Source organism: Myotis myotis, unplaced genomic scaffold (assembly GCF_014108235.1).
Source record: "Myotis myotis isolate mMyoMyo1 unplaced genomic scaffold, mMyoMyo1.p scaffold_m19_p_2, whole genome shotgun sequence".
Taxonomy (NCBI): Eukaryota; Metazoa; Chordata; class Mammalia; order Chiroptera; family Vespertilionidae; genus Myotis; species Myotis myotis.
In genome coordinates this window covers 19718278-19734305 of record NW_023416324.1, presented here as the reverse complement: position 1 = coordinate 19734305, position 16028 = coordinate 19718278, and the positions used below count along the sequence as shown (strand labels likewise).

General features: G+C 41.9%; 1 protein-coding gene across 4 annotated transcripts in view; it reads right to left on the bottom strand.

The window, feature by feature from the left end:
- RBBP4 (RB binding protein 4, chromatin remodeling factor) overlaps nucleotides 1-16028 on the bottom strand; it is a 30668-nt gene that overhangs the window by 8606 nt on the left and 6034 nt on the right. For all 4 annotated transcript variants that reach the window (XR_004974223.1, XM_036351260.1, XM_036351259.1 and 1 more), the window contains exons 4-11: nucleotides 6795-6968; nucleotides 6120-6235; nucleotides 5846-6006; nucleotides 5602-5728; nucleotides 5384-5461; nucleotides 586-662; nucleotides 416-473; nucleotides 219-329 (exon numbers count right to left, since the gene is read on the bottom strand). Coding sequence is in view for 3 of the 4 variants with exons in the window: in XM_036351260.1 (XP_036207153.1) it covers nucleotides 219-329; nucleotides 416-473; nucleotides 586-662; nucleotides 5384-5461; nucleotides 5602-5728; nucleotides 5846-6006; nucleotides 6120-6235; nucleotides 6795-6968 (902 nt within the window). In the remaining variant the exon portion in view is untranslated. The remainder of the gene's footprint in view (nucleotides 1-218; nucleotides 330-415; nucleotides 474-585; nucleotides 663-5383; nucleotides 5462-5601; nucleotides 5729-5845; nucleotides 6007-6119; nucleotides 6236-6794; nucleotides 6969-16028) is intronic.

Here is a 16028-nt window from a genome sequence, read left to right as displayed (position 1 = left end):
AGCAAAGTCCAGTTTAGTTGAGTCTGAGATACCAGTGGGATAACCAGATGAAGATAAAGAGTAGGAAGCTGAACATGATATGATAATGTACGGACGAGCACTAAAATCACACAAAGGAGCACACTGAACAGAAATGCCAGCTGCGTTCATTAAGTATAGAAATATGAAGTGACAGTCTGCCTCCTTTATTTGACCTCCCCAAATGACTAAATACTCACCATCTGCCACACTTGCATGATATTGTCTTCTGACACAGAACAGATCACCCAAGGTTCATTGGGATTCCAAGAGAAATCAGATATCTTGGCAGTGTGACCACCATGAATAAACTGAAGAAGGGAGGAAAACAGATATAAAAAGCAGATAGAGGATATTAAATTACAGATTACTTCAATTTCTCAATGTTTGTACATACCAACAACTCTGGTGGCCCATCTTCTGCATCTTCGGGGGATTGCTCCTCTCCAATTTTACTAGCACAAAAAGGTTTTCAAAAGTTAAAACAGATTTTTCCTAACTAATTTTGGAAAGTATAAATAAAAGAAAATAATTCCACAAAAAAGTAACTAATACAACAAGACTTACCTTAAATCCCAGACATTCAGTCTGCGATCAGTACCACTGGAAGCCAAAATAGTCTCATTGTGAGGTGACCACTGAACCTACAGAGAAGAATAAAGGAAACAGAAGTTTTCAACTACAAAACTGAGTGAAAAGCACCTAAAATTATATTTAACAACTTAAATTTTTATAAATAAAAAGAGAATTCAGAGTATTTTTAAAAAATTGATTTATACAGAGAGAGGGAGAGGTGAAGGGGGTGAGAGGGAGAAACAGAGGGGGTGAGAGACAGAGAGAGACAGAAAAAGAGAGAGAGAGAGAGAGAGAGAGAGAGAGAGATTTGATGTTGCACTTAATTATGCATTCACTGGTTCCTTTTTGTATGCGCCTCAACTGGAGGTCGAGCTTGCAACCTTGGCATATTGGGATGATGCTCTAACCAGTTGAAAATTACCTTGCCAGGGCCTCCAAGCATTTTAGACATATAAAGTTAAAACTGACAAAATCATTTTAGGTATGAAAATAACCCATTATTAGACCTAGGATATCAGCTTTTACTCTATTTGATCTTATATATATATATATATATTTTTTTAAATATATATTTTTTATTGATTTTTTACAGAGAGGAAGGGAGAGGGATAGAGAGTCAGAAACGTCGATGAGAGAGAAACATCGATCAGCTGCCTTCTGCACATCCCCCAATGGGGAAGTGCCCGCAACCCAGGTACATGCCCTTGACCGGAATCGAACCCGGGACCCTTCAGTCCGCAGGCCGACGCTCTATCCACTGAGCCAAACCGGCTTCGGCATGATCTTATATTTTTGAAGGCCTTTTTATTTATTCTGGCCTCTAGCCAAATGTAATCAAATTCTGACCTAAGAACTATAGTACAGATCACACAATTTCCCAAGTACTTATTATGAATTCAGTGCTATACGTAAGATTAAAAATGACTCATTACAATTATTTTATTAAAATAAAGTTAGCTACTACATAAACAACTCACATAATTGTGAAAACTGTTTGGTAAGCCCTAGCTAGTTTGGCTCAGTGAATAGAGTGAAGGGTCCCGGGCTCCATTCTGGTCAAGGGCACGTACCTTGGTTGTAGGTCCTTGGCCCTGGTCAGGATGTGTGCAGGAGGCAACCAATCAATGTGTCTCTCTTACATTGATGCTTCTGTCTCTCCCTCTACCTTCAACTCTCAAAATCAATGGAAAAATATCCTCAGGTGAGGATTAAAAAAATAAAATAAAATTATCATCTATCTATCGATCTATCTATCATCTAAAAGGCTAATATGCAAACTGTCCCCTTGGGAGTTTGACCAAGGGTTCGATTGCTTGCTATGATGTGCGCCAACCACCAGGGGGCGGCACGGAATGAAGGAAGGTCCCGGCCGGCAGCCAGGTGGCCACGATTGGCTCTGATTGCCAGCCAGGCCTAGGGACCCTACCCGTGCATAAATTTCATGCCCCGGGCCTCTAGTAATCAATCAATCAATCAATCTAAAAGCCTAAGTGACCGTTACAGTGGAACGACCAGAACAGCCGGTTGCTATGACACACACTGACCACCCCGATTGCCTGATCAGGCAGGCCTGCCGGACAACCTCCCTGTCCTTCCCCCTGGCCAGCAGGTGCCAATTGCCTGCCCGATGGGGAATGGGAATCGGGGGTGGGTGGCAGTGGACGTGGGTGGTGCCAAGGTGGGTGCGGGTGGGGAGCGGGGCCAGCTGCTGGGGGAAGGCCTAGGCTGGCCAACCTTCTGGTCCCTGAAGGCTTTTGAAAAACCTCTCTGGGGAGGCTTTTCTTTCCCCCCTAGCAGCACACAATTCAAAGGTGCTAGTCGTAGAGCCGCCTGAGCCGCCCAATCTCTCCCCATCCAGTCAGACTGAATCTAGTGTGGGAGGGTGGACCACCCTGAGCCGCTGCCCGAAGGCAGGAAGCTGGCAGGGGTCAGCCCTTGTAGCTGGACCACCCGACCCCCAGCGTGCTCTCTGCCTGAAGGCGTCCAGCTGCAGACCTCCGACCCCATTAATTGGATCCCTGGTGGGGTAGAAAGCGACCTGGGAGGGGGTGAAGTAATAAAACTTGGGGCAAGTACCACTGGTGCAGTCCCTGCGACCTTCCCCTCCCAGGATAATGCTGCACTCCCTAACCTCCTATGAGCCAAGATAAATGTGGATTCACAAACAGGCAGGCCCCTGAGGAGCTTCAGCTGGGGGACGAGAGGAGTTACTTCTGACACCCCCACCCTTTGCTTTAAGACTGCATTCTCCTTCTCTAATACATGTTGCTTGAAGTGCATGATGGTTTGTGCTTAGACATACAATAAACATGGGGAAAACAAAGTTTTGTGCTTTAGAACAAAAGAATCTGGAGTCTTTGGTGGGGGGTTTCTCTTTCTCTCTCTCTCTCTCTCTCTCTCTCTCTCTCTCCTTCCTCCCCTCTTCCCTGCCCTAGCAAATCTTCACACAGAAAGTTAACCCTAGCTCCTCAGAACGCACCCTTGCTGGAGTGGCCTCTGTTTTCTTTTTTTCTCTTACAAGGTTTTTTTCTAATCTCTAAACCGGCAGTTGGACATGCCCTGAGGGGTCCCAGATTGTGAGAGGTCACAGGCAGAATTTGGATACCCTCCAGGCAACACCACCATTATAAGCAAGGACAAAGAGATAGGGTGAGGCCCTAGCACAGCCGTGGGCAAACTACAGCCAGCAGGCCGGATCCGGCCCCCTTTGAAATGAATAAAACTAAAAAAAAAGAAAAAAAAAAGACTACCCTTTTATGTAATGATGTTTACTTTGAATTTATATTAGTTCACACAAACACTCCATCCATGCTTTTGTTCCGGCCCTCTGGTCCAGTTTAAGAACCCATTGTGGCCCTCGAGTCAAAAAGTTTGCCCACCCCTGCCCTAGCAGGTTTGCCTCAATGGATAGAGCATTGGCCTGCGGACTAAAGGGTCCCAGGTTCGATCCCGGTCAAGAGCACTTGCCCAGGTTGCGGGCTCCATCCCGTGGGCGGCGTGCAGGAGGTAACAAATCAATGATTCTCTCTCATCATTGATGTTTCAATCTCTCCCTCTCCTTTCCTCTCTGAAATCAATAAAAATGTATATTAAAAAGAGAGAGAAAGAGAGAGAGAGAAAGAGAGAGAGAGAGAGATAGGGTGAAGACAAAATGTTCCTTGGAGTAAACTGAAGAGTAGAAAATAAGGTTGAGACTAAGTGTGTTAAGAATATGAGCCAAGTTTGGATGCCACATTCACACACCAAAATTAATTCTGAGGACTCTCAGGGTCTTAACACTTGACAAAACAATGTGTTTCTTTTCTAAAATGTATTTTTTTTTATTGATTTTAGAGAGGGGAAGAGGGAGAGATAGAGAAACATGAATGTGCAATAGAAACAGACTGGCTGCCTCATTTAGGCCCTCTACTGGGGATCAAATCCAAAACCTGGGCATGTGCCCTGACTGGGACTTGAACCTGCCACCTTCTGGTGCATGAGACTATGTTCCAGCAACTGAGCCATACCAGCCAGGGCCAATGTTTTACTATAGTGATACAAAATGGGCCTTTCCTCACTATAACATTTTAAATTCTTTGAAAGCAAAGACTGTAACATTTCTCACAGTACCCTTACAATAAGCTTTCAATATAATGATTCTTTCTTGAATTGAGCTAGAGAGCTTTGCATGCCAAGAAAGGAGCTTAGCCCCAGCAAGTTTGGCTCTGTGGTTAGAGCATCAGCCTGAGAACTGAAGAGTGTCAGGTTTGATTCCAGTCAAGGGCACATACCTCTGTTACAGGTTCAATCTCCGAGGCCCAGCCTGGGCACACGTGGGAGGCAACTAATCGATGTGTCTTTTTCACATCGATGTTTCTCTCTCCCTGTCTCTCCCCATCCTTTCCACACTCTCTAGAAATCAACAGAAAACATACCCTTGGGTTAGGATTAAAAAAAAAAAGAGAAAAGAAAAGAAAAAAAAGAAAGGAGCATTAGCCCTGCCAGTGTGGCTCAGTTGGCTGAGCAATACCCTGTGCACCAAAAGGTTGCCTGTTCGATTCCCAGTCATTGGAGGCAACCCAGCAATGTGCAATGTTTCTCTTTTTCTCTCTAAAAATACATTTAAAAAAGAAAGAAAAAAAGCCGAAGCTGAAGCAGAAAATATGGAGCCAGTATAGAATAGAGGAAAAACAACCCCAATTCCTAGAGATTAGCCTAGGCACACAAAACATTTCTACTAATATAGCAATAGAATAAACCATGCCTAGTTGTACATCAAGGTCTTCTGCTTAAAAAGAAAATTATAGCCTTGCCCTAGCAGGTTTGGCTCAGTGGATAGAGCGTTGGCTTGCGGACTGAAGATCCTGGGTTTGATTCCGGTCATGGGCACATGCCCGAGTTGCAGCCTCGATCCCCAGTAAGGGGTGTGCAGGAGGCAGCCGATAAATGATTCGCTCTCATCATTGATGTTTCTATCTCTCCCTTTTCCTTCCTCCCTGAAATCAATAAATTAAAAATAGAAATAGAAATAAAATATTATAGCCTTAACTGCTGTTGCTTTTTAAAAAAAATCCTCACGAAGCTATTTTTTCCAGTTTTTTTTTTTTAAAGAGAGAATGGAAGGGAGAGGGGGAGAAAGAGAGAAATATCATTGTGAGAGAGACACATCGACTGATTGCCTCCCGCTCACACCACAACCAGGGATCTAACCTGCAACTGAGATATGTGACCTTGGGCTGAATTGAACCAGCGATCCTTTGGTTGGTGGGCCAAAGCTGTAAACCATCAGGGCAGCTTTAGCTTCTCTTACCTGGAATATTTCATCCTTATGTGATTCAAAGGAATGCAACTTAAGTTTCAGATTTCTCAGATCCCACAAGGCAACAGTCTATGTAAAGAATGGAAAGAAAGAGTAATCAATAATTTTTTATGAGAAAAAAAAGAGAAAACCCCTAAGTAAAAGATCTCTGCATTCAAAAGAAGCCAGAGAAATTCACCCTGTTTTCTTTTAAAATAAACCAAACTAACCTTATCAGCTGATCCTGTGGCAAGAATGAATTCACTATAAGGATTAAAAGAAAGGCAGTTCACTTCAGCAGTGTGAGCATCAACTGAGTGGCTTGGTTTGGAAGTATTGTTTGAACGAGTATCCCAGCTTTAGTACAAAAAACAACAACAACAAAAAAAAAGGAAAAATAGGTTGAAAATGGGCAACTAAATATAAAACTTAGATAATTTATGAAGAAAAACTTAAAAAATGGATTCTACTCACATCATAAGTTTCTGATCATCAGCAACAGACCCAAACAGAGACTCATGGAGCAGATGCCAGGAAACATCTTCTACTACTGCTGTATGCCCTGTAAAGATGGTCTTCGCATCCACAACTTTTCCTTCCTTTGGAACAGCACTGATGTCCCATAGGCAGATGGTCTTAAATGCAAAATTAACTATTATAAAAAAGGAAGATTCTCACCTCCCCACATACCCCAGAAAAGAAACTGGTAAAAAGCCCAGATTTGTTTCAAAATGGAAAGGATACACACATGGTCATCTGAAGCACTAAGTAAATGCCCACTCAGATTTGGGTTCCAAGAAAGCCCATAGCCTTCCTTCTGATGTCCACGGAGACGCAAGTCTGGGTTGCACTCTCCAGAAGGATCTGCAAAGTAAGACACATCAAGACTATCCATTTCACTTCCTCTATGGATCTACTGAGCATAATGAAATTCTTATCAAGAAGTCTAAAGCTCTTGCCCAGCCAGCTTGGCTCATTGATTGAGCATCGACCTATGAACCAGCAGTTCATGGTTAGATTCCCAAGCAGAGCACATGACCAGGTTGCCGGCTTGATCCCGTGTGGGCTGTGCAGGAGGCAACTGATCAATGATTCTCTTTCATCACTGATGTTTCTATCTCTCTCTCCCTCTCCCTTCCCCTCTGAAATCAATATTTTTTTTTTTAAAAAAGACCTCTAAAGCTCTTAATATTTATAAGCAATACAGACCTATTATGACCAAATATACAATGCTTAAGCTGCACCATCATTCTGTTCTATGTAAAGAAGCATTTTTTCACTTAAAGTTGAAGACTATCCACACATATCAATATAAATGACAAGATATTAAGTTATGCAAGGAATAACAAAAGTAACTAAAAGACTGAGCGGAGTAATGTATTCCCATAGTGACATCTGTATTTGAATTGAAGAGAGCAGGTACCTGGTTTAGAAGGATGTTTTGTATAGTCAAAAACAAGAACATCACTAGATGGAGTCTTTGTTGCAATGATGCATGGGTTCTGCGGCATATAACGTGCCCGGTTTACTTCTCCTTCATGGTTGATCTTAATTTCTATTTCAATTTTTCCACTAACAGAGCCAAAACCTCCAAATTCTGTAAATAAGAAATTAATTGCAAATGAAGACAAAACAAGAGCTACTCTCTATATATCATTCAAAGCATTACACAGACAAGGCTTTTTATCAGCAAATTGGCATAATACCAGAAGTAATCTAGATATTTGTTAGCACCATAAAGTGCTTTCACATCCTTTATTTTGTTTGATTACCACAACCCTACAGAGTTAATAACTATCTTCTAGGCCCAGAAGATAGTTATTATCTCCAAAAATTTTACACATAAGGGCATGAGTATGGCAGAACATAAACTGAATTCCTATTTTTCTGATTCTGAGCCTAGTACACTTTCAGCCCTCGTAGTCATGTACCTAATAAGAGTATTATATTACTATCTAAAATTAAGAAATAGCCCAGCTGTTGTGGCTCAGTGGTTGAGTATCAACCTATGAAATTGGAGGTCATGGTTCAATTCCCAATCAGGGCACATGCCTGGGTTGCAGGTCTATCCCCAGTAGGAGGTGTGCAGGAGGCAGACTGATCAATGTCTCTCTCATCATTGATGTTTCTCTCTCTCCCTGTCCCTTCCTCTCTGAAATAAATAAAAAAATATGTATTTTTTAAAATAAATAAAATTAAGGAACACTATGGACTCCACTTCAAAAGTATTCTCAATAAGCAGTTTTCAAATCTCATTTAAAGTACCAAAAAAGTGTGCTGAGTAAATAAAACCCAAGTTGCTATTTTAATGAATATGAAGTACACAATGTGCTTGGTACTAAAGAGTCCCTCTTACACTATTTTTAAAGCTCCAGTTTGGGGTAATCTTTCTGAAATATCACACCGCATCTTCTTCCTACAGTTTCTCTTAGTCCCAGTGAGGAAAAACAGAGCCACAAGAGCGCTTCCATTTTTCCAATCCCCCACTTACACTTGGCAACCATAGTCCCTGGTTGAAATAAACCAGGTAGGCAAGGACTAGACAAAAGCATTTTTAAAATTCATATTTGACTATTGCATGCCCTTAGAGTTCTCCTAAGTACCATTATAAAATGTAAAACACAACATTATTTGTGATTATATAAATCTTGGCAAACATAATATAAACAAAGGTAGTCAATGATTAGTCAAAAGAATTATACATGACAGCATGATAAGGTACCTAAGAGTCACACCTTAGCCTAAATGACTCTGCCCCTTATTAGCTTGGTGTTTTGGGGAAGGCCTTCAATTTCTAAGCCCCAAATACTTATCCAAAAAGCAAGTTCTGGGAGTAAATGAAAATACTATCAACAGCACTGTTATACAAGTATTATACTTTGAAGGATAAAAATCTTTTCAAAAAGCAAAGACATACATGAGTAATATGGCTAGCAGTTTAGATAACTTTCAACTTTAAAATAACTTTTACAAGTTGAAAACCAAAATTGTCAAAGAACTTAAAAACCTAAAAATAAAAGTTCAAAATAGACTCTAAAAGAGAAAAACCCACATTAAGCAAGTTTTTTTAAAGACCTCTAGACCATGGAGCACCTACAATTTAAAAATAGAAGGCATATAATGCATGATGTCAAGGAACTTTTAGTCCAAACATGGGGACATAGCCCTAGCTGGATAGAGCAGTGGTTGCCAATTGGTGGTCCATAGACCACTGGTGGTCCGTGAGGTCTGAAAGGTTGGCAAAAACTGGGATAGAGCGTCAGCTTTATCAAACCCAAAGGGTCCTGGGTTTGATTCCAGTTAAGGGCACGGAACTTGGTTGCAGGCTCTTCCCCGGCCTGGGCCCGGGTCAGGGCTGGTGCGGGAAGCAACCATTCGATGTTTTTCTCTCACACCGGTGTTTCTCTCGTCTTTCCCTCTCTCTTCCACTCTCTCTAAGTCAATGGAAAAATAGCCTCAGGTGAGGATTAACAAAACACACACACACCAAAACAAACAAACACGGGGACATAACTACAGATGAAAAAAGCTTAACAGTCAGAAAAGAGATACCAATAACAAGGGAAGAGCAATAACTGGCATGGAGCCCACAGAGCAGTAAGTAATTGTTACAAAATATGGGTTCTTTCAGTACTGGGTATATACTGAACAGAGGGCTTCCCTAACTGTAAGAAATCAGCATAGCCCTAGTCGTTTGCTCAGTGGTTAAAGCGGCAGCCCTCAGAATGAGGGTCACGGGTTCGATTTAAGACTAGGGCATGTAGCTGGGTTGTAGGCTCGATCCTCAGCCCTAGTTGGGGAGCATGCGGGAGGCAACCAACTGATGTGTCTCTCTCATAACAATGTTTCTCCCTCTCCCTTCCACTTTTTAAAAATCAATGAAAAAAATATCCTCAGGTGAGGATTAATAACAACAAAATCAGCATAGAGGATTTATAATTGAGGTTTTATAAAGATGAGGATGTATCTATTAAAAAATAATTAGAATATGTGGAATATAATGAACAAAATAAACTGATGAACAAAATAGATCCAGAAACATAGAAGCACAGAACAGACTGTGGAATCTGAGAGAGCAGGTAGGGGAGGGAGAATGGGTGGGAAGAGATCAACCAAAGAAGTTGTATGCATTTATGCATAACCCATGGACATAGACAATAGGGTGTAAAGGCCTGGGGTGAGGGGGCGGGGCGTGCTACAATGGGTCAATGAGGGGGGGAAAAGGGGGATTTCCAATAATAAAAATAATAATTAGAAGTTTTATAAGTTAAAGCTGATCTGTAAAAGGCCAAACTTGAAGTAGAAAGACTGTGGTACTAATGTAGTCATGGGTCACTTAACAACTGGGAAACATTCTAATAAATGTGTTAGGTAACTTCATCATTGTGTGAACATCATAGAGTGCACTTACACAACCCTAGAATCTCTAGCCTACTACACACCTAGGCTAGTTATATGGTATAGCCTACTGCTCCTAGGCCACAAACCTGTACTTATAGCATGTCACTGTACTGAACACTGCAGGCAACTGTAACACAATAGTAAGTACTTGTGTATCTAAACATAGAAAAGATACAGTAAAAATACATTATAAAGGATAAAAAATGGTACACCCGAATGAGACATTTATCATAAACAGAACTTGCAGGACTGGAAGTTGCTCTGTGTGAGCTGGTGAGTGAATGCATAGGATATTACTGTACACTACCACAGACCTTATAACCCAGCCCACGAGATCTCCCTTGGTTTTCTTCTGACAGGGTCAGAAACAGAACATCAAAGCTGTCAATGCTGCTCTGTGAACAGGGATGTGGGCGGATTGGAAATACAGAGGAGAAACTGGCTAGGTAAAGTGTAGCTGACCATTAACAGTGACTGTCAGGAGGCCTAAAGATTAGTAGGAATAAAAAAATCAAGATGGAAAGATAAAAGAACACTGAGAATTGTCTTGGCAATGTGGTTTTTGGCTCTTGCATAAACAGTAATTAGATTAAAAAACTTTGTGGTACTCATAAAAAGTGTTTAATATGGAGAGAATGTAGAACTACAAGACTCAACTTTATTAATCTTCACTTGAGAATATGTTTCTTTTTTTAAAGTTTTTAAAATATATATATATATTTATTGATTTCAGAGAAGAAGGGAGAGAGAGAGAGACATCAATGATGATAGAGAATCATTGATTGGCTGCCTCCTGCACGCCCGCACACCCCCCTCTGGGGATGGAGCCACAACCCGGGCCTGTGCCCTTGACCAGAATGGAATCCCAGACCCTTCAGTCCACAGGCCCATGCTCTTTACATTAAGCCAAACCAGCTAGGGCCACCCGCAGATATGTTTCTATTGATTTTTAGAGAGAGAGAAAGATGGGAGAGAAGGGAGAAAAGGGAGGAGGAGAGACATAAACACAGAGAGACAGAGACATTGATATAAGAGAGAAACATCTATCAGTTGTCTCCCATATGTGCCCTGACCCGGAACAGGGATCGAACCCCAACCTTTTTTGGTGTATAGGACGACACTCCAACCAACTGACCCACTGGGCCAGGCTCGATATTTTGACTTTGGAAATTTGTTTTTGGTTTTATTAAACTTATCTGGCCCAAAGGGCTCTCTCTGGCATTAAAGTGATGATGAAATAAAACTTACCACAACTTGAAAATATTTCCAAAGTACAGGGACCGGATGGCTTCATACTACTACAGGAAGCTTTTACTAAAGTGGCAGTGGCACTTAATACTTGTTAAGGTAGATCCTGTGGACCTGTGTGCTTGTACAGGATCTTAGGCCCTCAACAAAGACTGTACAGCAATGTACTCTGAAGACCATTGAAGCTAGAACTGGAAAGGAGATAAGTGTCCTCTGAATACATAGCGCCGGGAGGACAGCCTCTTCTATGCCACAACCGTCAGTGGCTGACTGATTGGGATGTAATCTGCATACTCAAAAATGAGGTGCTGTGAGAGGGAATCTACTGCCAACCCACACAGATATTGTACCTATCACAGAGGAAAAAATTCCTCCTAAACCATATATCCTTCCATTTCTTCAAGGAAATTCAACTCCATTATAATCTTATGGGAACACTGTAGTATATGTGGTTCATCAATGACCAAAATGTCATGTGGAGCAAGATTGAATAGTAAACTGAAAACTATCAAGATTTAACTGTATCCCTATCTTGTTTCTCTCTATATAAAACATTTTAAAAATTTGAGCTGTAACATAATACAATCAAATGTCTAGCTTGACAAATTTTTACATAAGCATAATATACCAAGGGAACCACCACCCATCAAATATAGAGCATATGGCCCCCTAGAAGGCATTGTAATGTCCTTCCCAACCAAGCTCCTCCCTCTACAAACTTAGGTAACTAGCATTCTGATTTCTACTATGCCAAGTCACTTTTTGAGTTCATAAACATTTTGAAACTAAGAATAAGTTCTAACATCCTGAGTCAAATATTTAATTACTAAAGGCCCGGTGCACAAAAATTTGTGCACTGGGGGGGATGTGGGGGGGGTCCCCCCCAGCCGGGCCTGTGCCCTCTTGGCAGTCTGGGACCCCTTGGGGGATGACCACCTGCTGTCTTAGGCCCGCTCCCCGGGGGATTGGGCTTAAGCTGGCAGTCAGACATCCTTCTGGAAGCCCGGGAGCCCTCGGGGGATGTCCACTTGCCAGCAGGGAGCAGGTCTAAGCTGCAGTCGGGCATCCTTAGCGCTGCTGAGGAGGCAGGAGAGGCTCCCACCACCACTGCTGTATTGGCAGCTGGCAGCCTGGCTTGTGGCTGAGCAGAGCTCCCCCTGTGGGAGTGCACTGACCACCAGGGGGCAGCTCCTGCATTGAGCGTCTGTCCTCTGGTGGTCAGTGTCATAGTGACCAGTCATTCCCAGTTGTTCTGCTGTTAGGGTCAATTTGCATATTACCCTTTTATTATACAGGATAGAGGCCTGGTGCATGGGTGGGGGCCAGCTGGTTTGCCCTGAAGGGTGTCCAGGATCAGGGTGGGGGTCCCGCTGGGGTGCCTGGCCAGCTTGGGTGAGGGGCTGAGGGCCGTTTTCAGGCTGGCCACACCCCCTTCAGGGTGGGTGGGGAGGGGTCCTGCTGGGATGCCTGACCAGTCTGGGTGAGGGGCTGATGGCTGTTTGCAGGCTGGCCAAGACCACCAGTGGGGACCCTCACCCCATGAGTGTGTGGCCATCCTGGGTGAGGGGCTGATGGCTGTTTGCAGGCTGGCCACGGCCCCCAGCCACCCAAGCTCCCAGTGGAGGCTGGCTGGAAGCAGGTATCTGGGATTTATTTATCTTCTATGATTGAAACTTTGCTGCTTTGAGCGGAGGCCACAGCCAGCCAGGGCAGGCAGGAAGCTTGGCTTCCTCTATCGCCAGGCAACCAAGCCTCCTGCTTGCTCCAGCTCCGTGGCTGCCATCTTGGTTGGATTAATTTGCATAGAGTTGCTCTGACTGGCTGGTGGGCGTGGCTTGGGGTGTAGTGGAGGTGTGGTCAATTTGCATGTTTCTCTTTTATTAGATTAGATCTTAACAGAATTTAATAAGTTTTTTTTAAAATATATTTTATTGATTTTCTTTAGAGAGAGGAAGGGAGAGAGACAGAGAGTCAGAAACATCAATGAGAGAGAAACACCAATCAGCCGCCTCCTGCACATCTCCCAGTGGAGATGTGCCCGCAACCAAGGTACATGCCCTTGACCGGAATCGAACCTGCGACCTTTCAGTCCGCAGGCTGACGCTCCATCCACTGAGCCAAACCGGTTTCGGCAATAAGTTTATTATATATAATTGAGATCAAAGTTTAAAGCTACCTTACAAACAACAGCACACACACACAGCTAATTCCCCCAAATAAATTATTTGTTGGCATTTGAAGATCTTAGTAACATGATCTGAAGTAAAAATTTACATCTAACCTTTTTCAGAGCTTAAAAGGTGACTATAGCCAGGCTAAATCTAATATAAAAAGGCAAATACTAAAAAAAAAAAAAGGCAAATACTTTCTAATGTCAAAACAAGACTAAGCCAGTTTTTAGTTCTTTCACTTTGAAAGTTCAACGATATTTTGAAGCTATCTGCCATCAATTATGTCAAATCAAATAGGAGCAATTAGCTCATAATCAATTACAATAGTTCAAGCTAAGAAAAAACAAGGATGTTTTATCTGGCCGAGAGACACTAGGAAGCTATCTAGAAGACATTAGGTTATATCTACTTCTACCACTGCTGAGACCATATGGAGATAGGCCCCCTTCCCCGACACACACTTTAAGCACCAAGGCTATCCAGTGATCTGAAGATTTTTGGGGGTGAAGTGGGGAGGAGGGGGTGGAGAAGAGAAGTAAAAAGAAGAGAAAGGAATGGGAGATGTGTTGTGTAACCTTAGGGCAAGTTAAAAAACATCTGAAGCCGAAACCGGTTTGGCTCAGTGGATAGAGCGTCGGCCTGCAGACTGAAAGGTCCCGGGTTCGATTCCGGTCAAGGGCATGTACGTACCTGGGTTGTGGGCACTTCCCCAGTGGGGGATGTGCAGGAGGCAGCTGATCGATGTTTCTCTCTCATTGATGTTTCTAACTCTCTACCTCTCTCTCTTCCTCTCTGTAAAAAATCAATAAAAAACAAACATCTGAGTATCAGCTTCCTTGAGGATTAATTATGGTGATTTATACTGTATAATCATACTAATATATCATACACATTACTGGTATTTTTCACTGTTATTTTACTAATAAGCATTAGTAAGAGGGCTAAATGTTATCATTGGAACATAAAAGTGAATTAGTTTGATGCCAAATAACTCAGTTACCAGAAAAACACTTGAGTATACATGTTAAAAGATGCCATTTCAAAAACTAGCAGAGAAAATGAATTAGCCAGCAAATGGCATTTAAAAAATTGCTAACCACTTAGAAAAACACTTGAATCCCTAATTCCATAACTAACACCAGAAAGATTGAAGTTTTAATGGTCAAAATTTAAAAGTACCGTCCTAGCCAGCTTGGCTCAGTGGATAGAGCGTCAGCCTGTGGACTGAAGGGTCCCAGGTTTGATTCCAGCCAAGAGCACATGCCTGGGTTGCAGGCTCGATCAATGATTCTCTCTCATCATTGATGTTTCTATCTCTCTCTCCTCCCTTCTTCTCTGAAATCAATAAAGAAATATATTTAAAAAATAAAAAAATAAAAGTACCAGAAAACAACAGCTATTTTTAAAAAATCTTGGAATAAGGTCTTTCAAAAGCTGAAGGATATCAGAACAATGTTGGACAATTAAAAACACAATGCTTCTAGATAAGCCTTAAGATTATAAAATAAAACTGGAAAAATGATCCACAACCTATTTATTGGGGATAACCTACTTTAGCCTTCTATATAATAAAAGCCCAATATGCAAAATGTTTGGTTGTCTGTTCAACCAAAGCGTAATATGCTAATGATACGCTAAGGCCGCTCAACCGCTCGCTTTGATGTACACTGACCACCAGGGGGCAAACGCTCTGACCCGTAGGTTAGCTTGCTGCTGGGGTCCAGCTGATCGGGACTGAGCAAGTTGGGACGGACATGCCCTGGAGCCTCCCACGGTCCCTCTCCAGCTGGCCAACCTCCTACATCCCTCTCCAGGGGCATCCCTCCCCAGCCCTGATCGTGCACCAGGCCTCTAGTACATAGATGCTAATAGAAAAAAAAAAAAGAAAAAAACATAAATAGGCAGATTAAGATAGACAAAGACAAATATTTTAAAACAAGTTCAATTTCATGAATAACTTAAAAAGCAAAATGAAGTAAGTCTGTAGTATTCACTTCAATGTTGGCGAGGGCATGGAGAAACACAAATACTTCTGCTATTGGTGAGCAATTTAGCAGTATCAATTATACTTGAGAATATTCTTGCTCTGTGATATACATTACACTCAAGGTTATTCTACAACAAAACTAAGTTGCATGCACAAGAATTGTTTTTGAAGCCAAAAGATTGGAAACCACTTATATGTCCATAAATAAGGATGGTTAATTATGGTATAGTATACAGCCATCAAAAAGAGTTAGGTTTCTGCCCTGACCAGTATTGCTCAATGGTTAGAATGCAGGCCACAGACCAAAGGGTCTCAATTCAATTACCAATAAAGGGAACGAACCTAGGTTGTAGGTTTGATCCTGACCCCAGTCAGGGTCGCGTGTTGGAGGCAACCAGTCGATGTATCTCTCTCACATCGATGTTTCTATCTCATCCTCCCTTCCACTCTCTCTGAAAAACCAAAGAAAAAAATATCCTCAGGTGAGGATAAAAAATAATTTTAAAAAAGAGGTAGGTTTCTATACACTTACACAGAGATCTGTCCCAAGATACATCATACCAGAAAAGAATATTCTATGCTGTATCCCCAGTACCAAGAAACATGTCTGGCCTACAATAAGTACTTAACACATCTTTTGAATGAGTAATTCAATAAATGGGATAAAGCATTCTGAAAACTATGTATCCATTTTAACAGTTATCTAAAGGGGATATGTTTATGGGGGTTTCCATATCGTTTTATATTTGCTTTGATATTTAAAAATAACTTATTACATTACCAGAGTATTTTTGTCCCTAAATATTAACCAAAAATCCTAAAGAAAATTTATCTTCATCTAATAAAAGGC